The 27115-nt window shown below is 43.6% G+C and overlaps 1 protein-coding gene across 5 annotated transcripts in view; it reads left to right on the top strand.

Moving 5' to 3' along the window:
* TMCC3 (transmembrane and coiled-coil domain family 3) overlaps window positions 1-27115 on the top strand; it is a 306045-nt gene that overhangs the window by 198092 nt on the left and 80838 nt on the right. The window contains exon 1 of one of the 5 annotated variants that reach the window (XM_028829782.2): window positions 25143-25347. The exons of the other annotated variants lie outside the window; for them this stretch is intronic. Coding sequence (XP_028685615.1) covers window positions 25270-25347 — 78 coding nt within the window. The 5' untranslated portion in view covers window positions 25143-25269. Of the gene's footprint in view, window positions 1-25142; window positions 25348-27115 lie in introns of those variants that run through there. 5 annotated transcript variants of the gene reach the window in all.

Raw genomic sequence — 27115 nt, 5'->3', positions numbered from 1 at the left:
AAACCTTGTCTCTACTAAAAATACAAAACTTAGCCAGGTGTGGTGGCACACGCCTGTAGTCCCAACTACTTGGGAGGTTGAGGCAGGAGAATCAGTCGCTTGAACCTGGGAGGCAGAGGTTGCAGTGAGGCAAGATTACTCTGCTGCACTCCAGCCTGGGCAACAGAGTGAGATTCCATCGAAAATAAGAAAGAAAGAGAAAGAGAGAGAGAGAGGGAGGGAGGGAGGGAGGGAGGGAGGGAGGGAAGGCAGGCCAGCCATGGTCTGGGAGAGAGAGCAAGATGAGAAGGGAAGGGTCTGGGACAGATGCAGAAAAACGTTGGACTGTTTCAATAGCCTCCTGATCGGCCTCCCAGCTTCCACCCTGGCCCCCCATAAAAAGTCCTTACTCTGCCAGAAAATGCCACAGGATCTGCCCTGCTGTTCTCCTAACCCCAGGCTGCTTCTGTGACCTCACCTCCAACCCCCCCCACCCCCTGCTTTCCTGCTGGGCTCACTCTGCTCCACCCATGCTGGCTTTCTTGCTGTAGTTCCTCAAATAGATCAAGTACTCCCCTTCCTCAGAGCTTTTGCACTTGCTGGTCCTTTTGCCTAGAATGGTGTTTTTCTAGATATTCTACATGTATCACCCCCTCACTTCCTTTAGTTCTCTAGTTAGATATCCCAGCGTATCCATGAGAACTTCCCAGAACATATTATTCGAAAGTGCAACACTCATCTATCCCCTTTTCTCTGCTTTCTAAAACTTACTAGCATCTGATATGATCTGTATCCACCTGACATGTTTTGTTACATTATAAAATATAGAATTATATGCTATATGTTTCTATATGTGACACATATAATTATAAATATATATACTAATATACCATGATATATATTATACCATCTCTATTTATTATAATCTGCTATATTATACAGTAATTTTTAAAATTTCCCACCTCCTAATATAACTCCATGAAGCCAGCAACCTAATTGTGTTCACTGCTATATCCTTGGAGCCAAGAAACTTTCCTATATATTGGAGCATGAAATATATACTTGCTAATATTTGTGGAATTAAGAAATTCCAAGATTTCATGATAGCAAAAAAAAAAAAAAAATCAACTTTTATCCCCCGCAGGGTTGCCATTTGAAGCTGCAAGTACATTATGTGGAGTTGGTTGCTGTGGTACCAATATGTTTTACATTTTGTATAGTAATGTCCATGAAATGAAGGATGGGTTTCCAATTTCCATTAGCGTAGGATGCACTCAAGTCCTGCCAAAAGTTTCTTCCCTTTTGAAACGCCTTATCTCAAGCTTAAAGACTTCAACTTCCTTTTTTAAGACACAGTTCCCTTTCTCAGGAAATGTGTGTTTCTACTAGGATACAAATGGGGTTTATGATGCTGAGGGAAGTCCATTTGATTTGCTGAATATACCCTTGGCAATTGAGAGAAGGTTATCTGAAATTAAAAAAAAATAATAATAATCCAGTTTGCCAGTATGCCACTCTGGATTACAGAACAGCACCAAGGTTATTGTGCTTGGAACATTTTTGTTTTTCTCTTTTAAAAATACTGCCTAATTATGGACACGAAGATATAAAAACAAAAGAAGCTCATTCTCTTCCCCATTTCCAGTCTACTGAGGATGACCCCAAGGCAGACTTAGATTTTCTCAGTGATTCAGAAGAAAATTGAGTAGTGTTAAGGAAAAACAGCCTTAACCTGAGACTCTAAAATTGTGCTTTAAGTGTGAGCAGAGGGACACAAAAAGCCTGCTGATGAATGTCACCTGCTGTCTTTTGCAAACCAATGTATGCCATGGGACTCCTATGAATAGTAAATAGTACATGGCCTTTGAGCTGTTTTTATGACAGTGGTAATAGGTCACACTCTTACCTAATTGCTCATGCAGTTCAGAATTACCATATGGGGGTTAAGGATGCCCTTTGTATCCACTGCATTTTGGGTCAATAGGTGTGAAGCATAGGCCTCATCAGCCCTGTGGTCCATTTGTGTTTGGCAGCGAGTTTAGCTGTGGAGGAGTAATTAATTACCAAACTATATCAAATAACTATAATTTTTTTCTCTCTGCTAAGTAAAATTATTTCTAATGAACAGCTTCACGGAAATTGAACACCAGTGCACAAGGTCCTAAGAAGCTTTTACATCTGAATATGCTTGATATGTTTCAAACGTGCATTCTATACATCCTTGTATGTATTTCTTCCATTACCCGGGAAATGTTAGATAATAAAAAGGATTGGTTTTGGGTGTCAGGTGGTCTTGAGTTTGAATCACTTACTAGCTGACTGATTCTTGTACCTTTTCATGTCTCTCACCATGAACACTGGGAATGGACATGTGAGATACGCTCTGAATTTCCTATTCGGGTAAGACATGCTAAAGAGGACTGCCCTACGTTTTCATTTAAATAATTGCATTCAAAATAGAAAGGCTCAAAGGATGAGGGAATTTTTTCCATTAATGATTAATTAAGGTCAAACAGCCAGGCTTTCACTTGATTTACACTTAAGTGTGTATTAATTCATACTTTCTTAAGTAAATGTCAGTTATGCTGCTAAAACAGAAACCAATAACAATTCAGAGATTGAATAGTAGGAAATAAACCTAGGGTTTGGAGAGGCTGTTGAATCTCACTTTATGTAATGCTATTGTAAATATCGGTTTTAAACTCAATAATGTACTTGGTTCTGTTTAGGGAACAGTGTAGGGAAATGGAAGAGGGTTGGTGTGCGGTATCAGACAGACTTGGGTTTAAGTTGCTTACTGCGAATGACCGTAGGCCAGTATCCTAACCTCTCTCTGTCTCAGCCTTGCTATCTTGAGTTTGTGACAAGGATGCTTGCTGCAAGGTGTGTGTGTGTGAAGCCACAAAGATGAGGACCTGGCCACCCAGCAGGTGCCCACACTAACTTCAGAGGCTTTTCTCCCTCTTCTCCTGCCTCTTCCTCCAGCTCTGCTACCAAGTAGCAAGCCATTTTACATATCCGTGCCTCAAGTTTCCTCCTCTGAAAAAGAAGCCTGGACCACACACCTTGTCCTGAAAAGTTCTACAATCCAGGTTTTAAAAGTATAAACGCTTTAAAAAAAAAAAAAAGGTTCCTACTTAAAAATTGATACCATACTTGGATGTGTGTAAATGAAAATATCTACAGACCATGAACCATGTCTGTTATTTATACTAAAGAAAAATTCTTCTGAGAGCAAGTTAATTGGAAAATCCAGAAACCATTAACAATTTCTTGCACTCCCCTTAAAAGAGCAATGAAATTCCATATCCTGAAGTCTTGAAATGAGTAAATGGAAGGATGTAAATATTTATTGGAGTGAGAGTGGAGCAGAGAGAAGCTCAGCTTTGTCTACTGGTGGGTGGTAACACATCTATGGATCATTGTTTGCACTAAGCATTTAATAATCCCATCTGTTGAAAATGTATAATTGGAGGTACTTTGAAATTGCTATAAGCTACCTAGAAATTGGCAAGAAAGTAATGCTGGAAAGATTCCAAACTCTGCAGCCGACCAAGAAATCCAATATAAATCAATATGTAATTATAAAACCACATCTTTGGCCACAGCTCTTTAAATATATTTATTTAGGCATGATACAGACTTTTAACACCAGAATCTGGAATTCGAGAGTCCTTTGCAAGCCTCAGGTTTGAATCTTTGGGGATACTGTTTATTTGACCTGCAAAACCTGCAGACAAAGGCAGAACTTGCTCCTGCCCCCAGCTGCTGTGGTACTCTCCACTGATAACTCCACATTCTCCCTTGTCTCCCAAGTCCTTTAAAGTTGATTATATCTCATTTCAAAACTGAATCAGTTGGTCTTATTAAAAACTTTATACTTCTTTTTCCTTCCTGGTACCTCTTTTTCTTTTTCTTTTTTTTTTTTTTTTTTTTTTTTTTGAGACAGAGTCTCGCTCTGTCGCCCAGGCTGGAGTGCAGTGGCCAGATCTCAGCTCAATGCAAGCTCCGCCTCCCGGGTTTACGCCATTCTCCTGCCTCAGCCTCCCGAGTAGCTGGGACTACAGGCGCCAGCCACCTCGCCCGGCTAGTTTTTTGTATTTTTTAGTAGAGACAGGGTTTCACCGTGTTAGCCAGGATGGTCTCGATCTCCTGACCTCGTGATCCGCCCGTCTCGGCCTCCCAAAGTGCTGGGATTACAGGCTTGAGCCACCGCGCCCGGCCGGTACCTCTTTTTCATACCAAAAATTCACTTGGTCAGGCCTGCCCTGGCTTCTCATTCAGAGAAGCATCTTTGCAGTACATTCCCACCTCTCAGGAGTTTGTGTGTACTTTTCCACACTGAACTTCTTTCTTTAAAAATCTCCATTCACTGGCTTCCTTTGTAACACCCCCACCCCCATCTCCTCCATTCCTCACCCCACACTCTCCCTTTCTATTCATATATCACAGGCTGTGCACATATACTTTATGCAGAGAAATGGCATATTGAGAATTGTAGCTATTCTTAAGGAAAGAAGACTGCATACTAGGAAGAGCTGCTAAAGACATTTTATGGGTCATTACCTTAGTTATCTCTTTGGATGAAAATATTTATGTAACTCTATCTCTATGTAAAATTAAAGTAGGGGTTTAAGAAAGTACCTAATCAAAATGGGCAGATTTCAACAAAGGAAATCAGGGCTTTATTTTCCCAGGAATGTGGAGTTTCTTTGTAGGTTTCAAGATCCCTACTCTGTCATTCCCCAGCTGCTATTCCCCTTATCTCTGGGCACAGCTGCTTCCAGACATTTGCCAAGTTCATCATCACATGAGTGGTGTCAGGGACTGAGCTGTGTCCCTGTAACATTGGTATGTTGCTGCCCTAGACCCTAGTACCTCAGAAGGTGACTGCATTTGGAGACAGGACCCCTAAAGAGGTAATGAAGTTAGAGCGACATCATTAGGCTGGGATCTGGTCTATCTGATGTCCCTATTAAGAGGAGGAAACCAGCCAGGCATGGTGGCTCATGCCTCTGTAATCCACCTGGGCGGATCACCTGAGGTCAGGAGTTCCAGACCACCTGGGAAACATGGTGAAACCCCATCTCTACTAAAAATACAAAAATTAACCAGGTGTGGTGGCATGAGCCTGTAATCCCAGCTACTCAGGAGGCCGAGACACGAGAATTGCTTGAACCCGGGAGGCGGAGGTTGCAGTGAGCCTAGATTGTGCCACTGCACTCCGGCCTGGGTCACAAAGTGAGACTCCTTCTCAAAAAAAAGAAAAAAAAAGAAGAAGTGGAAACCTGGACACACTGAGAGACACCAGGGATTACCATGTGAGGACACAGCAAGAAGGCAGCTGTCTGCAAACCAAAGAGAGAGGCCTCAGAGAAACCAACCCCGCTGGCACCTTGGTCTTAGACTTCTAGCCTCTGGAACTGTGAGAAAATAAACTTCTGTTGTTTAAGCCCCCGAGTCTGTGGTATTTTGTTACGGCAGCCTGAGCAAAGTAATACAAATAGTTATAGCAATATCACATTCCTATTATGAGATCGCCGCAGGATCAAACAGGAGAATCCAAGAAGGAGACCTAGAAAAAACGGGTGAGACCACTTTCAAGCAGAAAATAAACTCTCCGGAGAGATGATCTAGCACATGTGTGATACATGTTCTAGGTGTGTAACATCTTTGGAACGTTTTTTCCCCATCAAAGCCCAGTTTTGGAATTTTGACCTCCTTTGAAGTCAGGGAAAAATGTGGACCACAGGCTCAGGCATACAGAAGTGTAAGCAAACCATGTGGCATTCGGAGAGCTGTGTCTACGCTGATGTTGAATGCTAGGAATGTCTGATGCATGGGGTTACGCTGAGAATTAACCCGCTTTGATCCGGGTGAATTAAGATGAAACCACGCTGCGCTCAGTTAACAGCCCAGAAGGAGATGAGTGGAGAGGTGCTGTTAACAGCACCGGAGCAGGCATTGTTTAGCTGGATTTTGGTTTCAGCTGTATAGAGTCAGCTTCAAAGAAGTCTTTGGAAGTACTTTGCACAATCGTGGAGTCTCTCTGTATATTTGATGGCCTCCAGCTCCGTTCTAAAAGTGTGACCTTTATAAAGCCGTAACAGACTTCTGCTTGATTCAGTACTTTAAAGAAGGAAAAAAATGTGTTTTCGTACCCTGTGGTGTAGGCCTCTTCAAGATAGGTTCTTAAAAATCATTTGTTCCTTTTATTGCTCTTAATTTATTCCTATTTATTTCTATTGATCAGGTAGGAGCAGTGGATATCAATGTAGAATTTATGTATTATACAGTCCATTTAGAATTCCCAATGAATTATCAATAATAGAAAATGTGGGCTGGGCACAGTGGCTCACACCTGTAATCCCAGCACTTTGGGAGGCTGAGGTGGGCAGATCGGTTGAGATCAGGGGTTCTAGACCAGCTTGGGCAACATGGTGAAACCCCTGTCTCTACAAAAAAATACAAGAATTAGCTGGGGGTGGCAGTGTGTACCTGTAATACAAAAATTAGCTGGGCGTGGTGGTGGGCACCTGTAATCCCAGCTACTCGGGAGGCTGAGGCAGGAGAATCCCTTGAACCCAGGAGGTAGAGGTTGCAGTGAGCAGAGATCACTCTACTGCCCTCCAGCCTGGGCAACAGAGTGAGACTCTGTCTCAAAAAAAGCAAAACAAATAAAAACAGCAACAACAACAAAACCAAGAATGTTCCGAGATGAAACAATTGCACCTGTGTTTTAAATTTTGGTTTGGTATTCAGGGATCTACTGCAGTTTCACTCTTTTCCATATGAACTACCAATTATTTCCTTTCCACATTGATTTCTGAGGCCACCTCCATCCTAGATTGTGCTTTCATATATGCATGAGCCTGTTTCTGGGCTCTCTCTTCTTGCGTCTCTATGCCAATTCCTAATCACCTGAACCATTGGCAATAAAATGTCTGGCTACCTGGAAGGGAGAACTCACTCTATCTGCCCCTACTCACCATATTTTTCTCCAAAGTTGCCTTTTTTCATCCATTGAATTTTATTTTTTACTTTGTCTGTTTACTATTTTTGAGACAAGGTCTCAGTCTGTCACCCAGGCTGGAGTGTAGTGGCCTGATCTTGGCTCACTGCAACCTCTGCCTCCCGGGTTCAAGCCATCCTCCCACATCAGCCTCCCCAGTAGCTGGGACTACAGGCGTGCAGTGCCACCATGCCCACATGCCCAGCTTTTTTTTTTTTTCTCTTTTTCATAGAGATGGGTTTTGCCATGTTGCCAAGGATGGGTCTGTAACTCCTGGTCTCAAGCAATCCATTCATCTTGGCCTCCCAAAGGGCTGAGATTACAGGCATGAGTCACTACGCCTGGCCCCTCTTATGACTTTTTTTTTTTTTTTTTAATGAGGCAAGGTCTTGCTCTGTTGCCCAGGCTAGAGTGCAGTGGCATGATCTCGGCTCACTGAAAAGTAACTGGGACTACAAGCATGCTCCACCACACCCGGTTAATTTTTTTGTATTTTTGGTAGAGACAGGGTTTCACCATGTTGGCCAGACTGGTCTCCAACTCCTGGCCTCAAGTGATCCACCTGCCTTGGCCTTCCAAAGTACTGAAATTACAGGCGTGAGCCACTGTGCCTGGCCTCTTCCATCAGATTTTAAAATAAGCTTGTCAAGTTTTAGGAAAAATCCTTTTTTACTGGGTTCTGTTTCATTTATTGATTGACTTAGGGAAAATTGACATTTGGTACTTCATCTTTTCCTCCATGAGTATGACCTTAATATTAGTTTTAGGCTTGCTTTTGTAGAAAAATGAATGTTTAAAAAATATTAGTATACACTATATTTAAATCCTCAAACATTTATGGAAGGATTTCCAACATAACAACCGTGCTGGGGACTGATGGATTTTTAGAATGAGCAAGTGAGTCCTCTATTTCAAAAAGATTACAGTCTACTAAAGGGAGGCATGGTAGACATACATACAATTTACTTCACATAAATTAGACTGTGATAAGTATGATGCTAAAGCTATACATAAGATGCTACCAGGGAAGGAGGATTAATTTAGACCTGAGAGATCCCTTGGGATCCCTCTCAGAGCCATGTATAGTACTAGTATTTGTATGTTTAGCTCATGTTTGGCTCATTTGATATAATGAGATGTAAAGAATAGTTGTCAGTCTCTGTGTTTTCACATTTTGATAATTAAACGTGGGCTTTGTGATTCATATTGACATGTAGTCAGTATAGAATATTTATGAGATATTTTACATTCATTTGTTTATACTATCTTTAAGGTGTAAATTAATTAAAATTAAGTAAGATTTAAAACTCAGTTTCTCAGTCACAATAGGTACTCAGTGCTCAGTGCGCTCATGTGACCAGCATCTACTGTATTCAGTGTGCAGATTCCAACGATCATTTATTGTTCACTTAATCTTGATATCTAAATGCGGGAAAATATTTAAAGCATAGTAGTTTAAATAGGTCTTGGGCTGGGGTTTTATGAATAATCTATATTCTAATCATCTGTCTTCTAATTGGTTATATGTAAAACATTCTGACATTTTTGGATTGTGGAAAGTATGATTGCATTTGTAAAAGGATTAGAGGGAAACAATGGACAATGGGAAAAGCCCCATTTCAGTAACGCCTTATCTAGAGAATGGTTTTACAATCATGAGTGTCAGGAAGCACCAATGAAATTTATGGATTTTCTGTCTCTTTCATTGAAGCAGAAATTCCAAATAGATTGGTCAGCATCTTCTTGGATCTTTTCTTTGTTTTTTCCATTACCTCAGTTGCTTTTAGCAGTTGAAAAGGAATCATGTTGTTGTTGTAAACTCCAAATTACCAAATCCTGCTAATGTTCTGAAAAACCTACATGTTGTATTCTTGATTTCCTGATAACTTCTTTTTTTTTTTTTTTGAGACGGGGTCTTGTTCTGTCGCCTAGGCTGGAGTGTAGTGGCACCATCTCAGCTCACTGCAGCTTTGACCTCCAGGGCTCAAGCCATCCTCCCACCCCAGCCTCCTGAGTAGCTGGGACTAAAGGCGCGAGCCACCATGTCTGGCTGATTTTTTGTATTTTTTTGTAGAGATGGGGTTTCGCCATGTTGCCCACGCTGGTTTTGAACTCCTGGGCTGAAGCGATCCGCCTGCCTTGGCCAAAGTGATCCACCTGCCTTGGCCTCCCAGAGAGCTAGGATTACAGGTGTGAGCCACTGTACCTGGCCCCTGATAACTTCTACTGATTCCTTTGTATGTGTGTGTACATGCATGTTAGTGGGTGTACTTGCTTGCTGGGTACCCTATACTCCATGGTATTATATTAGATACTTTAAATCTTGTGCCTTGTATAGCATTCTTCTCCTTTTGTGAAAGACATTCCTTCTAATGGAAGGAAAATCAACAGAATGTCAGAAATATTAACTGGGAGTGCATCAGCCACAGCTGATGTAGGAAGAAGCATTGAGAAATAATATAACTAGAGAATATCTTTCAAAACTGTCAGCTAGGACAGTGAGGACTTCTCAATACTTGCAGGAAATTGAACCTTCACTTCCAAAGTGATAGGAGAATTGACTTCTAATTTTGTGAAACTTGAAATGCAAAACTGAAAATCTAGAAGTGCTTAGAAATGATGGAAAAGATTTACAAGGAAGCCTTCAGATAAGGATAAAGTCATGATGATATAATTTTGAATTTCAAAAGTTTCGTTTTCTTTCTTTGTGGGAAGAATAGGAAACAAGAGACTTAGAATGTAGAAATCATCTTCATGGAAATATTAGCAATGTAGATGTGTGTTAAACTGTTTGAGAGAAGCAGGGAAAGGCTGGACAGGGAGTGGGGACAAGTCAGGTTCATTTGAGTTAAATGTTTTGAGAGGGAACCTGCAACAGTGGACTCTGCAGATGCACCGAGATTCTTCCCTGTTCATATTCTCAGCAGTGCCAGCTTTGACTTTTAGTCAAGAGATAGTTATCCTTTAATGGGTATAATTTTTAGAATTCCATCTGCAATTCCGTTCTACAGTTGCAATTCTACAATTGCAAATTCCATTCTACAATTGAGGAAACTGAGGCTTATAAAGATTAAAGAGCTCATCCAAGGATATGCACCTAGTAAATAAGCTTAGACCTGAAATTTGGACAAAATTTTGCCATTTATTAGCTAAGTACCTTTGGTACTTGATCTATTCAGATGTCCTGGTTGCTACTCCGGATATTGGGGAAATCATAGCACCTACCATCATAGAGATGGGAGGGCAGGAGTTTGGCAGTAACTCAGTTGATATATAGAGAGTGCCTGGTGCAGAAGAAGTAGGAAAAATAAATAACTATTGCCATATACTGGCTCTGTGCAAAGTCCTTAGAGATGCTATAGGAAGACACAAGAAACGGAGAAAGATGTTTCTACTACTCTTCAGTAGCAAAATATTTTGGACTTCTGTTGACCAATTTTCCCTGAATATTTTCTGGGGGTGGGGTGGGACAGAAGATATCAACATTTGTGATACTTTGCATGGAGCATTTTGTTAGGCTCTGTAGCACTCAGTATATTAGGTTTGATACATATAACAGAAAAACCCTACTTTGCAAAATGAGTTAAGATAACAGGCTCCCAGTTAGCATTTTCACATGGAACATTTGATTTTCGGCAACAAATGACTGACCTTAATTGGGAAATAACTGTACAACAATTTCTTTATCCATTCTGCTGTGGATGACAATTGGGTTGTTTCTAGATAGGGACTGTTACCACTGTGAACATTCTTGTATGTGTGTGCTGGTTGATGTGTGGCCTCCGGGATATATATACATATATATACTGAGGAGTGGAGTGGCTGAGCATGAGGGTTCCTGCTACTCCAGATCATTACCAGCACTAAGTATCATAATACTTTTCAATTTTTGTCAATCTGGTAGAGTTATACTGAATTTTTATTGTTATAATTTTTGTCATATCATTACAGAAACATTTCTTCATATAATTACATATTCTTCCTAAGTATAATTTTCAGTAGCTGCACTGCATTTTTTGTATGAATATCATTTATATGATCAATCCATGATTTTTCATAAACAACGAATAATCCTTTGAATTGTTTTCATTTTATCAGAACGATAAAATGTGTGATGTTTGTGTGTAAAACTTTTTCTGTATTATATTTTCCTGTATTATATTATTTCTTTAGCATAGATTCCTAGAAGTAGAGTAACTGGTCAAAGGGTACCAGCAAAAAGACGCTCTGTATTCTACATGGGAGCTACAGGGCCTTGGGAATGAAAGGAGTTGGAGGTTAGTGTAAAAGGAGGAAGTGTGCCCTTGTCTCTTGTGCAAGTTTGCAGACTCTGTAGTGGTAGGAATAGCACAGGCAGAGGCAGAGGGGGAGGGATGGCCGGGGTCCAGAGCTTGTCCACAGGCTCCTACTTTCATCCTGATTCTATTCACAAAATTTGTGATGATGACATACGGCATCGAAATTCATCCTCCACCTTGCTAGGACACTTTCCAGGATAACAGCATACATCCTTACTGAAGTCTTCCTGGTAAGGAAGAAGACATGAAGACAGATTTTAGGTTTTGTTTTGTTTGTGCAGACATTTATTGAGCTCTTATTTTATAAGTGCTTTACATATATTACGTCATTTAATCTTCAACAACAGTATGAGGTGGGTCCCTTAGCTTATGAATGTGAGAACCAAGGCTTTAGAGCTCGTAAGGAGCAGCGCCAAGATGTGAATCCGAGCAGTCTGTCTCCGGTACACCATACCGCCTCCCTGTAACAGCACAAGATCATTTATAATTGAATGTTTATGGGAGTGACTTAAGCAACAGATACTGTCAGAATAAAGAGAAGGGAGAGAGATAACAGTGTGGATTGGAGTGGACAAGGAAGGCTTCAGCAAGCAGCATCCTCTTTTGAAAGGACTGTGACTTGGACTGTTTAAAAAGAACATCACATCAGATTTTTCTGGCAGTTTCATTTCCCACCTTCCTTTTCTTGCAAAGTGAGTTGATAAAATGCAAAGTGAATTCACGGATGATATGTTCCTGGAGTGTAGCTAGCTCATCCTTCAGATTCAGTATGTGCTTAATGAAAGACAGTTCTCCTGGGCTGGTCGTGCATAGAATGGAGTCAACTAGAGATCCCCAGAGAACTGCTTTCTCTGTGGTTGTGTGAAGTAGGAACCCACGGCATCACAACTGCAGTTACAGGTTTAACTGAATGGAGCGTTCTGTGTCTAGTACAGTATAAGGTATTTTTATCTACGTTTGTTTTCTAACACTGTTGTAGACTTCTGAAAAGCTGCAGTAGCAAATAGCCAATAGTCATACATGGTAATCAGAGAGTGAAACTCTTTCCAAATGGAAGAGTCAAGAGGTTAGAAATAGCAAACTACTTATATTATAATCTGTGTGTGCATTACATAAAGACTCAAACCAATATGGGAATCATAAAACATGGACCTAAGCAAAGCACATGAATTTGCAAAATTCTCTCTCTTTTTTTTTTTTTTTTGAGACAGAGTCTTGCTCTGTTGCCCAGGCTGGAGCGCAGTGGTGCGATCTTGGCTGACTGCAACCTCCGTCTCCTGGGTTCAAGCAATTCTAGTGCCTGAGCTACCCAAGTAGCTGGGGTTACAGGTGTGCATCACCACACTCGGCTAATTTTTATATTTTTTGTAGAGACAGGGTTTCGCCATGTTGGCCAGGCTGGTCTTGAACTCCTGACCCTGTGTAATCCACATGCCCCAGCCCCCCAAAGTGCTGGGACTACAGATGCATGCCACCATGCCTGGCTAATTTTTGTGTTTTTTGTGGAGACAAGGTTTCACCATATCGGCTGGGCTGATCTCAAACTCCTGGCCTCAGGTGATCCGCCCACCTCCACCTCCCAAAGGAATTTGCAAAATTCTCTACTCAACCTTGCTATGTAACTTTTTACTAAACAACTCATATAATGAGTCGTTTTGAACCTGAACCAAATCTATGAACATTAATATGCTCTTCCAACCAAATCAGGACTTAATTATCCATTATTTATTCCAGAAAAACCTTGTAGAATCACTGCTTTGTGCCAGGTGCTATGCTCAGCACTGATAGGCCAAGGATAATGGACACTGCCCTTGGCCCTGAACTTGTGAGGTTGAGACACAGCATACACTGTGGCCAGGTACTGACATTTGTGGTCATATTAATGACACCACCCACAGTCTGTCTTTGTCCTCAGTTTCCACAGCTGGTCAACTCCTCTGGTGCAGCAAAGGGCCATAACCTGGTAGAATATTCTGTGAACAACTTCTTCAGAGAAAAAGTTCCTACATCAACCACTCCAGCTGATGTTGTTCCCATCCTCCCAAAACTCAGTTTTTACTGTGAAAATGACTACAATTGCACCTAAATTTAATTATTTATTTATTTATTTATTATTTATTATTTTTTGGAGGTAGAATCTCACCCTGTCGCCCAGACTGGAGTGCAGTGGCATGATCTCAGCTCACTGCTACCTCCACCTCCAGGGTTCAAGCAAGTCTCCTGCCTCAGACTCCTGAGTAGCTGGGATTATAGGCACCAACCATCACGCCTGGCTAGTTTTTGTATTTTTAGTAGAGACAAAGTTTTGCCATGTTGGCCAGGCTCTGGTCTCGAACTCCGGGTCTCAACAATCTGCCCGCCTTGGCTTCCCAAAGTGGTGGAATTACAGGCGTGCACCACCGTGCCTGGCCTTAAAACACATTTTTATTAAACTTTTACTTTTGAGATTGTTGTAGATTCACATGCAGTTGTAAGGAATACTCCCGAGGAACTCTGTACACTTTACCCGTCCCCCAGTGGTAGTCTCTGTGTCCTCCATAGTAGTATCTTGTCAAACTTTAGTACAAATATCACATTAATATTGGTGCAATCCATCAATCTCATTCAGATTTCCCCAGTACTTGTTTGTGTGTGTGCGCATGTGTGTATTTAGTTCTCTGCAATTGTATCCACCACCACTCTCAAGATACAGAACAGTTCCATCCCCACAGGATCCCTCCTGCTGCCCTTTTATAACCACACCCACCTCCCTCCTGCCACTACCCCCTCCCATTCCAAGAGCCTGGCACCCACTCATCTCTTCTCCTTTTCTATAGTTTTATCATTTCAAGAATGCTATGTAAGTGGGGCCAGGTGCGATGGCTCATACTGTAATCCCAGCACTTTGGGAGGCCGAGGTGGGCAGATCACTTGAGGTCAGGAGTTTGAGACCATCCTGGCTAACACGGTGAAACCCTGTCTCTACTTAAAATACAACAATTAGCCGGGTATGGTGGTGGTGGACTCCTGTAGTCCCAGCTACTCGGGAGGCTGAGGCAGGAGGATGGTGTGAACCCAGGAGGCGGAGCTTGCAGTGAGCCGAGATCGTGCCACTGCACTCCAGCCTGGGCAACAGAGTGACACTCTCTCTCAAAAAAAAAAAGAATGCTACGTAAGTGGAATCATACTGTATATGACCTTTTGGGATTGGCTTTTTAGATACAGCATAATTCCCTAGAGACTTATCCAAGTCGTTGCATATCAAATAGTTCCTTTTAATTGTTGAGTCACAGTCCATGGTATGGATGTACCACAGTTGTTTAACCATTCACATGTTGAAGGATATGGTGCTGCTACCAGGTTTTGGCAATTATGAATAAAGCTGCTGTGAATATTTCTGTATAGGTTTCTGTTTGAACGTGTTTTCTTTCTGGGATAAATGCCTGAGAGTGCAATTGCTGGGTCAGATGGGATTTGCATGTTTTAGTTTTATAAAAAACGGTCAAATTGCTTTCCAGAGAGGCTGAACCATTTTACATTCCTTCCAGCAATCTATGATTTATCTAGTTTCTCCACATCCTTGCCAGCAATATGTGTTATAACTCGTTTTTATTGTAGACATTCTGATAAGTGAGCAGTAACATCTCATTGTGGTTTTAATTTGCATTTCCCTAATGGCTAATGACATTTAACATCTTTTCGTGTGTTTATTTGCCATTAGTATAGTCTCTTCAGTGAAATGTCTGTTCCTATATTTTGCTTATTTTTAAATTGGATTGTTTATTGTTTATTTTTATTTGAGTTGGAGTCTTGCTCTGTCTCCGAGGCTGGAGTGCAGTGCCGCGATCTTGGCTCACTGCAATCTCCGCCTCCTGGGTTCAAGTGATTCTCCTGCCTCAGCCTCCCAAGCAGCTGAGATTACAGGCACCCACCACCACGCCCAGCTAATTTTTTTGTGTTTTTAGTAGAGACAGGACTTCACCATATTGGCCAGGCTGATTTTGAACTCCTGACCTCAAGTGATCTGCCGCCTTGGCCTCCTAAAGTGCTGGGATTGCAGATGCGAGACACTGTGCCTGGCCAAGGATTATTTTTTTACTATAGAGTTTTGAGAATTCTTTATACATTCTAGGTACTCATCACTTGTTATATGTTTGGTTTTGTAAATATCTTCCCATCTGTATCTTGTCTTTTTATTCTCTTATCAGAGTTTTTTGAGAAGCAAAAGCGTTCACTTTTGATGAGGTAAAATACATGTTAGTACTTCTTAATGTAGCCTCAAGTCTGCAGGCAAGGCACATGTTGAAGATCATCTCCCAGGACACTTGAAGGCTGCTTGGAGAATTTTCTCATTGCTCTTGAGAAATCAATAGCATGGAATTGTTGCATTTGCTAAAAAAAAAAGGAATATTCAAAGGCAAGTTCCCTAGCCTGCAAAGTTTCAACTGAGTCTGTCTACTTTCCTGTTTTTAATCAAAATCTTGCCAAGTGGAAGTTTCGGACTTCTGTGCCAGATCATTGCTAACACTAAATAAACAGCAGTGATTGTTTCTTTGCAGTCACATAGAACATGCTATGTTAGAAATTAGATGTAAATATTAAGGGTGTGGTCATTTTTAGTTGGCTATAAACCATGTAGTTAGAATTAGAGATTCATGTTTGCATCAGGCCGGAAAGCTGCTGACCCGCAACATAGGCATTTCTATGTATCTGTCTGTAATATAGATGTGTAGAGCTGATCAGCATGTGTTCACCTCAAGCTAGTAGAATACATTTTAAAACCCTGATTTATTCTTCCTTTTGCTCTGTTCTTATATCCTTGTGGTGGGGGAGCTTGTTGTACTTTTTGTCTTATGAATCTTTCCCCCAAAGGGAACACTTCCCTGCACTATTAAATCAAACTGGCATATGAAAAGAAATGCATTTTCCTTTCCTTTACAAGAGACTTGCACTTTTGTCTTCAACATCTGGCTTTCCTTGTGTCTCCTTCTCCTTGCTGCGATGACCGCAGGACTGAAACATCTAAGGAAGTGAGCTACGTGAGGAGACCACCTCCTTCCTTTGTCCTACTACCATGTCGAGCACATAACTATCTTGGCATCTACAGCAACATTTTGGGGGGTGTCTGCCTCATTGTCTAGATGGGCTGTCCCTTCTGGATGTCTCACTCATTTCTATATTCTCGGCACCAAGAACAGAGGCTGTCACACCAAAGGTGCTCAATAAATGACTGGAGAACTCACAAACGTCATTAACTACTTAGTAGGTGAAAATTGGTAACATCCATCATTCAGTGAATTTTCATCCTTTCCTCTTACCCATTCCAACCCCTTAGGAACAGACACTAGTTTTTGCTTATGTCAGAGTCATTTTTTAAAACCCTAATGCCTAGAAAATAAGTAGACATTTAATAATGTTGATCTCAAGCATTTATTGAATACTATGTTAAGAACAGTCAGGAATGCCTACACGTACCTAGAAAGTACAGTCCTTTCCTTCAGGTAACCTACACCCTAGTGTGTCTGGGGGGAAGCATAGAAATTATTGCATGAAACATTTTTTTAAAAAATATATTGTGGCCAGGCGCGGTGGCTCACGCCTGTAATCCCAGCACTTTGGGAGGCCGAGACGGGCGGATCACGAGGTCAGGAGATCGAGACCATCCTGGCTAACACGGTGAAACCCCGTCTCTACTAAAAATACAAAAAACTAGCCGGGCGAGGTGGCGGGTGCCTGTAGTCCCAGCTACTCGGGAGGCTGAGGCAGGAGAATGGCGAGAACCCGGGTGGCGGAGCTTGCAGTGAGCTGAGATCGAGCCATCGCACTCCAGCCTGGGCGACTGAGCAAGACTCCATCTCAAAAAAAAAAAAATATATTGTAACCTTTGTATTGATAAAATTAGTCCAGAATATAATTAGTTGAGCGGTTCACAGGTCATCTGGGGTGGACTGATCACAGAAGGCTCAAGCTAGTGGCCTGAGAAAATTCTACAGTCCTCGGCACCCCCACCAGAATCCTCTGTTGATTCTCCCTTTATTTGTGCTGTTCAAAGTTCTTGCCTTCTCTTGAAATGCTGCCCTTTTCCTTGTCTTCTTTCTGCCCATACCCTGCATTGAATGTTGCATTAGACAGGATTCTTTGGGTTGCAGGAATCAGAAACCCATCTCTAACAGGCCTGAGCAAAAAGAGGAATCCATTGCTTCATGTCACTGAAAAGGGGGTCTAGGCAAGGCTGGTGTGGTGGATCAGCTGCCAAAATGACAGTCAGCAATTTCTCCCATCTGTGTGCACATCACTCCTTCCATCAACAGGTGGACCCCATTTCTCCTCCCCTGGAGTCTGAGCTGGACTTTTGACTTGCCATGACCAATAGAATGTGATGGAAGTGATAATCTGCCAGTTCTAGGCTAGGCCTTAGGAGATTTGGCAGCTTTTGTTTTTGCTGTGTTAGAAGGCATCCACCATGTAAAAAAGTCCAACTACCCTGATGGAGAGAGGGGATTCCTGCAAGATGAGGACTATAAAAAAGTGTATTTAAAAAAGTATAAACAGGGGCCGGGCGCGGTGGCTCAAGCCTGTAATCCCAGCACTTTGGGAGGCCGAGACGGGCGGATCACGAGGTCAGGAGATCGAGGCCATCCTGGCTAACACGGTGAAACCCCGTCTCTACTAAAAAATACAAAAAACTAGCCGGGCGAGGTGGCGGGCGCCTGCAGTCCCAGCTACTCCGGAGGCTGAGGCAGGAGAATGGCGTAAACCCGGGAGGCGGAGCTTGCAGTGAGCCGAGATCAGGCCACTGCACTCCAGCCTGGGCGACAGAGCAAGACTCCGTCTCAAAAAAAAAAAAAAAAAAAAAAGTATAAACAGGCCAGCTACAGTGGCTCATGCCTATAATCCCAGCTGTGGGAGGCTGAGGTGGGAGAGGCCAAGAGTTAAGATCAGCCTAGGCACACACCAAGACCCTGACACTACAAAAAATAAATTAGCCAGGCGTGCTGATGCACCTGTAGTCCCAGCTACTCAGGAGAATGAGGTGGCAGGATCGCTTGAATCTGGGAGTTCGAGGTTGCCAGGAGCTATGATCATGCCATCACATTCTAGCCCAGGTGACAGAATGAGATCCTGTCTCTAAAAGGAAAAAAAAAAAAAGTTTTTAAAAAACTATAAACATATGAAAATAAAGACAGAGGCCCGGCCAGCTCCCACCATTCCAGCCACCCTAAGTCTTATAGGTGCTGACACATTGTTTGTAGAAAAATCAACTCAAACTATGTTTTTCCTCTGTTCTCACACCACAAAAACAATCAACACAGAAGACTTCTGTGACCAAATGTGGGAGAAGGGCTTCCCTAAACACCAAGTAAGAATCAGTTCTGGACACCAGCTGGTGTCCTCCAGGTCTACCTGGAGATAGCATCAGACCCCACAGATGGAAGGCTGAGTCCCCTAGACTGCCCTTCAGATGCCAGTCACAAGCCCAGGCCTTCAGAACTTCTGGCGGACCGGCTTCACGTGGGGGTTCCCATGACCCCCATTTTGGGTTTGACTAATTTGCTAGAGCAGCTCACAGAACTCAGGGAAACTTATGTTTTACATTTACTGGTTTAGTATAAAGGATATCAGAAAGGACACAGATGAAGAAATGCATGGGGTGAGGTAAGGGAAGGAGCTCAGGGCTTCTGTGTCCTCCCTGAGTACACCACCCTCCATAGATGTCCAGCTATCCAGAAGCCCCCGAACCCTGTCTTCTTGGGCCTTTTATGGAGATGTCACTGGATAGGCATGATTGACAACCATGTAGAAATGTGACTGGGCAAAAGGGTATATGATCTAATACTGAGAGACTGAGTGGCAAGATCCAGCAAGGCCTGTCTGTTCAGATTCTTCTTGGCTTCTCTGCGCAGCATGCTTTCCTCCAGGGTGTGGGGCAGAACCCCTTCTGAAATGAGCCTTATGTCCTATAGTCAGACAAGGTAGGTCAGAGAATTTCTTCACGGCCAGCTGCATGACAGAAAGGCGGAGGAAGGTTCCTTCCTTTGGGAGAGAAAAGAACAGGTGGAACGAGGGCAGGATAAGGCTTCTGAGGCTGGCTTCTGGGATCTAAAGTGCCCCAAAATCATGCCAACAGACTATTACAGGGGCATTGGTAATTATGAGCCAGGAACCATGGATGAAAACCAATATGTGTATATATATATGTATCATAATGTCACACATGTGAATGAAGCCATCTTGGATACACTAGCCCGACCCAGTGCCACATGGAACAGAGAAAAGACACCTCATCTCCTTTGGAGACCTGCCCAGATTGCAGAATCATGAGCTAATGAGCGGTAGTTATTGTCGTAAGCCAATACATTTTTTTTTTTTTTTTTTGAGATGGAGTCTTGCTCTCACCCAGGCTAGAGTGCAGTGGCATGATCTTGGCTCACTGCAACCTCCACCTCCCGGGTTCAAGCAATTCTCCTGCCTTGGCCTCCTGAGTAGCTGGGATTACAGGTGCCCACCACCTGTACAGGTGCCCACCAGCTAATTTTTGTATTTTTAGTAGAGATGGGGTTTCACCATGTTGGTCAGGCTGGTCTCGAACTCCTGACCTCAGGTGTTCCACCTGCCTCGGCCTCTCAAAGTGCTGGGATTGCTGGCGTGAGCCACTGCACCCGGCCAAGCCAAAGCATTTTAAGGTGATTTGTCATGCAGCTATAGTAAATGGAAAATGCTGGATCTAGTGCTCTAAAGATTTAGTAAGAAGTCTTTCTCCGTTTCATGGCTCTGCTTTCCCAGGGAGGCTGTCTTTAGATGGTGGAAGGATGTCCATCAGGCTTGCATTGCACCAGCTTAGCAATGCCCACTGGAAGGGCATAGGCTTTCCCAGCAGTTCTGGCAAAAGTCTAGGGATGACTCTCATCGGCTCTGATTAGCTCACCTGCCTATCCCTGCACAAGCCACAGTGACTCTGACCGGCCAAGGCTGGATGACATGCCTCTCTCTGGATCCAAGGATGGGAATGGTCTGCCTTATCTAAACCATTTGGATTAAAAGTAGGAGTAGGATAGGTCCCAAAAGAAAACCTAGGTACTGTCTTCAGAAAAAGGGGTGGGATGCTGGGCAGGCTGAAACAACAAACACGCACTACAAAAGTCAAGTGTAATCCTACCTCTTTTCATAGGCCTTTCACCATCACTCCAAACTTTAAACTATTACAGCTCAAATGACCTGGTCTCTTCTTTGGTGCTTTTAGCATCTGCTGCCTTGTTGTGCTCCTTCCTTACACTTTGCAAGTAAATTCTTATTTCACACCTTAGGTGTGAACCTTTGTATTTCTTATTGTTCTGACTGCATTTGTTATTTTAACAGTGTTATATTTTCCATTACTTTCTGCAAAGAGAGGCTCTTGGAGGTATGAAAGGCACAGAATTCTTACATTGACAGGAGGAATTTGCACCTGCACTCACCCTCTCCCTCTCTCTCCAGAGCTGACAAAACCCTAGGCATTGGCATTGCGTCCAAAGGAGGCGATGTGGTCTGTTTTCCCCTTGGGTTCTGCCTCCCAAAAGGAGAGCCAGATGGCGATCAGCACTGATTGTTTTCTTTCTGTTCTGGGGAGCTTGCTCTTGTGCTATTTAATTTGTATATTTTTAAAAAATAATTTTGTATGAGTGCCCAGCAGAGCAGCTTTTGGGCAACTAGCTTATGAAATAAATTTAAGTGATCTAAAAAAGAACATCCTTTGTTAATTGAAATTTAAATGAGCCTAATAAAGTTTTAATTTATCCTTCTCATTGAGGGTCAGCATTCCAGGATGGAATTCTAAGAAACATCAAGACAGTAATAGAAATGGAAAGTAGATGCCCGTTGGTACCCCCGAGCAAAGCCCAACCCTGGTTTGTCAGGGCCTCTCTGAGTTTATTCACACATAAAGTGCTATTATGTTTATTTATTTGAGAAGGTACCCCTAACTGGTGATTTGAATTCCGGAATTAAGGAGATCACTATATCTGTTCCTTTGAGTCTTTGTTACCTTTAAAATTTTAAATTATTCTGAACTATTGTGTATATGTATGAATGAATGTACATCCAGTGTACCAACAGTCATTTGTTAAAGAGCATTATATATTTATAATTGTGTACCCCTCTTCTATTGAAGCCTTCTTCATCTCCCCACCAGAGATACTGTCCTGAAATTTGTGTATAGTATGCTCTTGCTTTTCTTAAACTTTACAGGAAGGCTGGGCATGGTGGCTCACACCTGCAATTCAGCACTTTGGGAGGCTGAGGCAGGTGGATCACTTGAGGCCAGGAGTTCAAGACCAGCCTGGCCAACATGGTGAAACCCCATGTCTACTAAAAATACAAAAATTAGCCGGGCGTGGTGGCGCACACCTGTAATCCAGATACTCAGGAGGCCGAGGCATGAGAATCACTTTAACTCGGGAGCCAGAGGTTGCAGTGAACTGTGATCGTGCCACTGCACTCCAGCCTAGGCAACAGAGTGAGACTCTGTCTCAAAACCAAAACCAAACAAACAAAAACAACCAAAGAAAAACTTTACATGAATCTTTTTTTTTTTTTTTTTTTTTGTGGAGACAAGGTCTCACTATATTGCCCAGGCTGGTCTCGAACTCCTGGGCTCAAGTGATCCTCCCACCTTAGCCTCCTGAAGTGCTGGGATTATAGACATGAGCTATCACACAGCCTACATGAATCTCACTGCAAGTAATTTTTTGTGGTTTGCTTTTTATGTTTCTCAGTATTGTTTGTGAAATTTGTCCATATTGATTTTTTTTTTTTTTTTTAGCTGGAGTTCAGTCTGTGGCTTATTTTTTCACTTTATTGTTTATTTTCATAAGCAGAAGTTTAAATTTTTAAATGTCAAATCTTTGTGGTTTATGCTTGTTGTGTCCTGTTTATTTTTTACTTGAGATGATAATAATGATATGCTTTCATTTTCTTCTGACAATTTTAAGTTGTGTTTTTTCCCCTTTAAGTCTTTAATCTGGTTTTTTATTTTATTTTTATTTTTATTTTATTTTATTTTTTATTTTATTTTGAGACAGAGTTTTGTTCTTGTTGCCTAGGCTGAAGTACAATGGCATGATCTCAGCTCACCGCACCCTCTGCCCCCTGAGTTCAACGGATTCTCCTGCCTTAGCCTCCCAAGTGGCTGTGATTACAGGCATGTGCCACCATGCTAATTTTGTATTTTTAGTAGAGACGGGGTTTCTCCATGTTGGCCAGGCTGGTCTCGAACTTCTGACCTCAGGTGATCTGCTGGCCTCAGCCTCCCAAAGTGTTGGGATTACAGGCGTGAGCCACCACTCCCGGCCAGATTTTTTGTTTGTTTGTTTTTTAATTTTTAATTTTTTTTAGACAGGTCTCACTCTGTTGCCCAGGCTGAATTCCTGGGCTCAAGTGATCCTCTTGCTTCAGCCTCCTGAACAGCTGGGATTACAGGTGCAAGCCACCATGTCCAGCTAATTTTTTCTTTCTTTTTCCTCTATCTGGTGTTGGTTTTTGTTTATGCTGTGAGGTACGGATCAATTTTTTTTTTTTTTAATCCAAGTGAAAAGGTAGATCATGCCACTCCTTTGCTCAAAAATTTCCAAATCTTCCCATATTCCTCAAAATTAAAATTCTTAAAATGAACTGAAAGTCCCTATATGATCTGGCCCTCTGAAATATCTCTGACCTCATCTCCTTCCCAATGGGCCTCCTTGCTCTTCCTTGAACACTCCCAAAATGTTCAGGGCCCTTGACTTTCCGTTTGTTGGAAATTTTCAGATGTCTATACTTCTGGCTTCCTCATTTCCCAAGTCTCTGCTCAAAGATCACCTTATCACGGAGGACTTCTCTAGCCACCCTAGCTAAAATCTCGCTCCAACACACACACAGACACACACACACACACACACACACACACACACACACACACACACCCTCAACGTTTGATATTTCTCTTCTCTTCTTTCAAAGAACTTACCCGAAAAACTCTCTGGGCCTGGTATAGTTGTGTGTTGGGGTAGCTGTAGGTGGGTATTTTAAAAGTGTTGATTTAATTTTTTGAATGGCTTAAGGACTACATGGGACTTTCAATTTCTTCTTAAGTTAGTTTTAACCCTGCCTTTACAAAAATGTATTTTTAAAATTAGCCAGAAATGGTGGCGCATACCTGTAGTTCTAGCTACTTGGGAAACTGAAGTGGGAGGCTCCCTAGAGCCCAAGAATTTGAGGCTGCAGTGAGCTATGATTGTGCCACTGCACCCCAGCCTGGGCAACAGATACCCTAGTTGTAAAAAACATTTTTAAAAAAATTTTACTTTTTGAATAGTTAATATATGCCCACAGTGTAAACATTCAAGTTTCAAAAGTATACACAGTGAAAAATAGATCTCTCTCCTATCTCTGCCTTCTAGCTACCTGGTTCCCCTCTCTTGGCATCAATTTCTTGTCTATTTCCCTAGTTTCTTGTTTATCCTCCCAGATATATGTCATGCATGTAGAAGCACATAACATATATTGTTTTTACATACATAGTGGAATGCCATATATATTATCCTGCACATTGCTTTTTTTCCACTTAACCATGTACCTTAGATATGCTTCCAAAGCTATTCATAGAGGGCTGCCTCATTTCTATTTCCAGTTACCAAATATTCTGTTGGATGATGTACCATCATTTATTTACCTAGTCTCCTTCTGAAGGATAATTAGGCTGTTCTGTCTTTACAGTGGCCTTCTAGCCCGTGTGTTTTGCCCATCTTTAATCGCTGCTTCACCCTGATGTCAGATATACCTTCTCCTTAAACTTCCATTCTCATGCTATCATTTCCCTGTTCAGGAATCTCCAGCAGCTGCCTAGTTCCCACAGAATAAGGTTGAACTTCTTACCCTTGAACGAAGATCCTGCATGGTCTCCGCCTTCTTTTCCATCATGTCTTCCTGTTCCTGAGGACACTCCCCAAAACTGATGACTTGAGGTTTTCCCAAATGTACCTCTGATTTTTGGGACTCCAAAGTTTTCTTCAGCCTGCTCTACCCTCCCCTTGAACCCTATGAAGGGCGGGGCAAATCCTTCCCTTCCCCTGGGCTGGTCACATTGGGCTCTAGGTCCTCTCTGGAACAGCTGCACTTTAAATATTTCAGCCCAGTCTCCCACTGTACACCCTACAGAGCCGGCACAGGTGTTCTGAATTTTGTTTGGGGTTACTGATACTTAAATTGTTCACCAGTGGTCCTTCCTCTACGAGACTCCAAATTCCTTGTGGACAGGGACTGATCACTGGGAATGGGGAATACTAGAATGAAAAGATATCCTGATTTCCAAGTAGCTTAAAACATAAAGGTGAGCCAGACATGCAACATTAAAATACACAACACAGTAGGATCTTAGTTTAAGTGGAAGTATGCTCTATGCTCAGGGCAATTGTGGTGCGGGGGGAGTCTTTTATTTTATTTCATTTCTTATTTTAAATCTCTGGTCTCTAGTCCAGGGTCTGGTACATGGCAGCTGCCCAATAAGTGCCTGTTGAATGAAGAATAACATAAAAAGAGACATTTAAGGCAAGTGTCAACTTCTTGCGGTAACAGCCACCTTTTATATACAAAATAAGTCAACAGATAGTGTAGTGTGGATGTCGCTCATCTTTTGGGGAGAAAGAGGGCTGTGTGGGAGGGGGTGGAATCAAGTTTCAGCCAGGGAGGGAGGCGAGGATAGGCGAGGACGTTGCCCGCCGGGTCGCGGGTGGGTGGGGTCCCGGCGGCTGCGGGGCGCGGGGGAGGCGGGGAGAAGGGAAGGGGGAGGAGACTCTCGCCTCCTGCCCCGCCTCCCCCACCCCGCGGCGGCGGCGCAGGGCGGCCGCGCGGGTGTCGGCACCAGAGGCAACAGCTGCAGCAGCCGCGCCGCCCCCTCGCCCGCGGCTCCCGGGGTGAGCCGGAGCACGGCCGGCAGCTCGCGGCGCGGCAGCCCCAGGAGACGGGAAAGTTCCCGGCCGGAGCGCGGAGATGCCGGGCAGCGACACGGCGCTCACCGTGGACCGGACCTACTCGGACCCCGGCCGGCACCACCGCTGCAAGAGTCGGGTGAGCGCCGCGGGCTGGAGGGCGGCGGGTGCGCGCGGGCCCGGGGGCGAGGCGGGCTGGGGCGGCGGCTCGGCGCTAACCCACGCGCCCCCTGCGTTTCGCCGCCGGCCTCCGTTGCCGCCGGAGGTCCGTACCTCCCAGATCCTCCGAGCTGAAAGGGTGGGCGGAGGGGGGGCGTCGGAGCCCGGGCTGCGGTTCCTGAACCCCAGGTCCACCTGCCCCTCGCGGCGCCCAGGTCCCCGCGCTCTGTGCGGGACGCCCGGTTCCCCGACGGCCCGGGCTCCGCCTCCCTCCCCGCCAGGGAGCGCCCGCCGCGCCGCGAGGGAATCCCGCCACCCGCGGCCACGCGTGTCCGGGTCTCCGGGGTCTCGCCCCGGGTGTGACGGTGCCCTCCCCGCCGAATGTCCCGGCAGCCGCCCAGTCTCCTGGTCCTTGGGGCGTGTGGCCGGAGCCCGAGCGCGGTGCGCAGCCGGATCGCGGGGAGGCGGCGGACGGGCTCTGCCCAAGTGAAAAGTCAGAATCTTTGCACTGCCTCTCCGGAGTTTTGAGCCAAGCCGAGCAGGCGCCCTCGCCATTGTTTGCAGTGTAATTTGCTGTTGCTGATTTTGGCTGTGGGCGAAAATAGCTCATTCTGAGCCTGCTGCAGAGACAAGCCCTGTAGGGCTTCAAAATAAAGACGGAGGCCGCAGCCCGAGCGCGGGTCTCTCCTGGGAGAGGAAGCCTCGCCCTCCCCGGTGAATACCTTTGCCCTCCCGGGCTGTTGAATCGTCGAGGCTGGATGTGAGGCTCTGTAACCTGTTCTCCCCACGGCTGATTGAAGTGCCATTTAACAAAGCACCTCCTCCACGCTGGCATCTGTTCTGGCAGAAGGCACCTGGAGTTGTTCTTTGCTCCGCCAACTACTTACTCGCTTGTCCGAGAACTGGGGATTTGGGTGTCAGCCTCTGTGTAAAGTTCACGGAGGTAGAGCCGGGCTCAGATTCTGGCCCACCACCTCCGAGATCCAGAGACCAACTGGATGGAAATAGTAGCAACAGTGACGGGGTTGTGTTGCTGCCCTTTGTGCAGGATTTGGGTCTTCACTCATAATTTGAAGTAGTAATCGATTGCCCCAGAAGTGAAGCAATGAGTCCCTGGTTTACTGCCCACTTTCCCTTTTTCCTTTAGCATCTGTTAATCATTTTGAAAGAATGATTTGAGTTTTTACAGATTGAATATATTCGGTGGAGTAATACCTCGTGCTCTCATCTCAACCCCCCAATTCTCTTATTTTTGCACTTTCTTTAAAAGTTTCCTAACAGTTTGCTGTGAAAATAACCAGAAACTCCATTTGGAATAAACATTGAAGATCTGTGCTTACCCACAGGTAGATGTTTCTTCTGGGATAACTGTAATACTAGTTAACAGAACTATGAAGAAAAGGAGATCATTTTCAAATGCATTTGTAATTGAGAGGATTCTGTAAAGTTAATGTTGCAGACTTGAAAAAAATGTGAAAGCTTGTTTTTTCTTGTCACAACTGTGATCTTCTTGTGTAAACAAGATTAGTAATCTTAGCGGGATGGATGGCTCATTGTCAACTCATTTAAGTGGTTTGGCAAAACTCATGCAACTTTACAAAACTCACTCTTCATAACCTGTAAAATGGTGGTGTTAAAGTTTGTGCCTCAACTGCTTAGGTGCAATGTGGTAAAGGAAATGTGTAACATAACTGCAGACTGTGTTTCTGCCACATCTGCCACTGTTCCCTGTCTACACCAGCCTTTTC

Source organism: Macaca mulatta, chromosome 11, assembly GCF_049350105.2.
Source record: "Macaca mulatta isolate MMU2019108-1 chromosome 11, T2T-MMU8v2.0, whole genome shotgun sequence".
NCBI classification, from domain to species: Eukaryota; Metazoa; Chordata; class Mammalia; order Primates; family Cercopithecidae; genus Macaca; species Macaca mulatta.
This window is presented reverse-complemented; position numbering and strand designations above follow the sequence as displayed.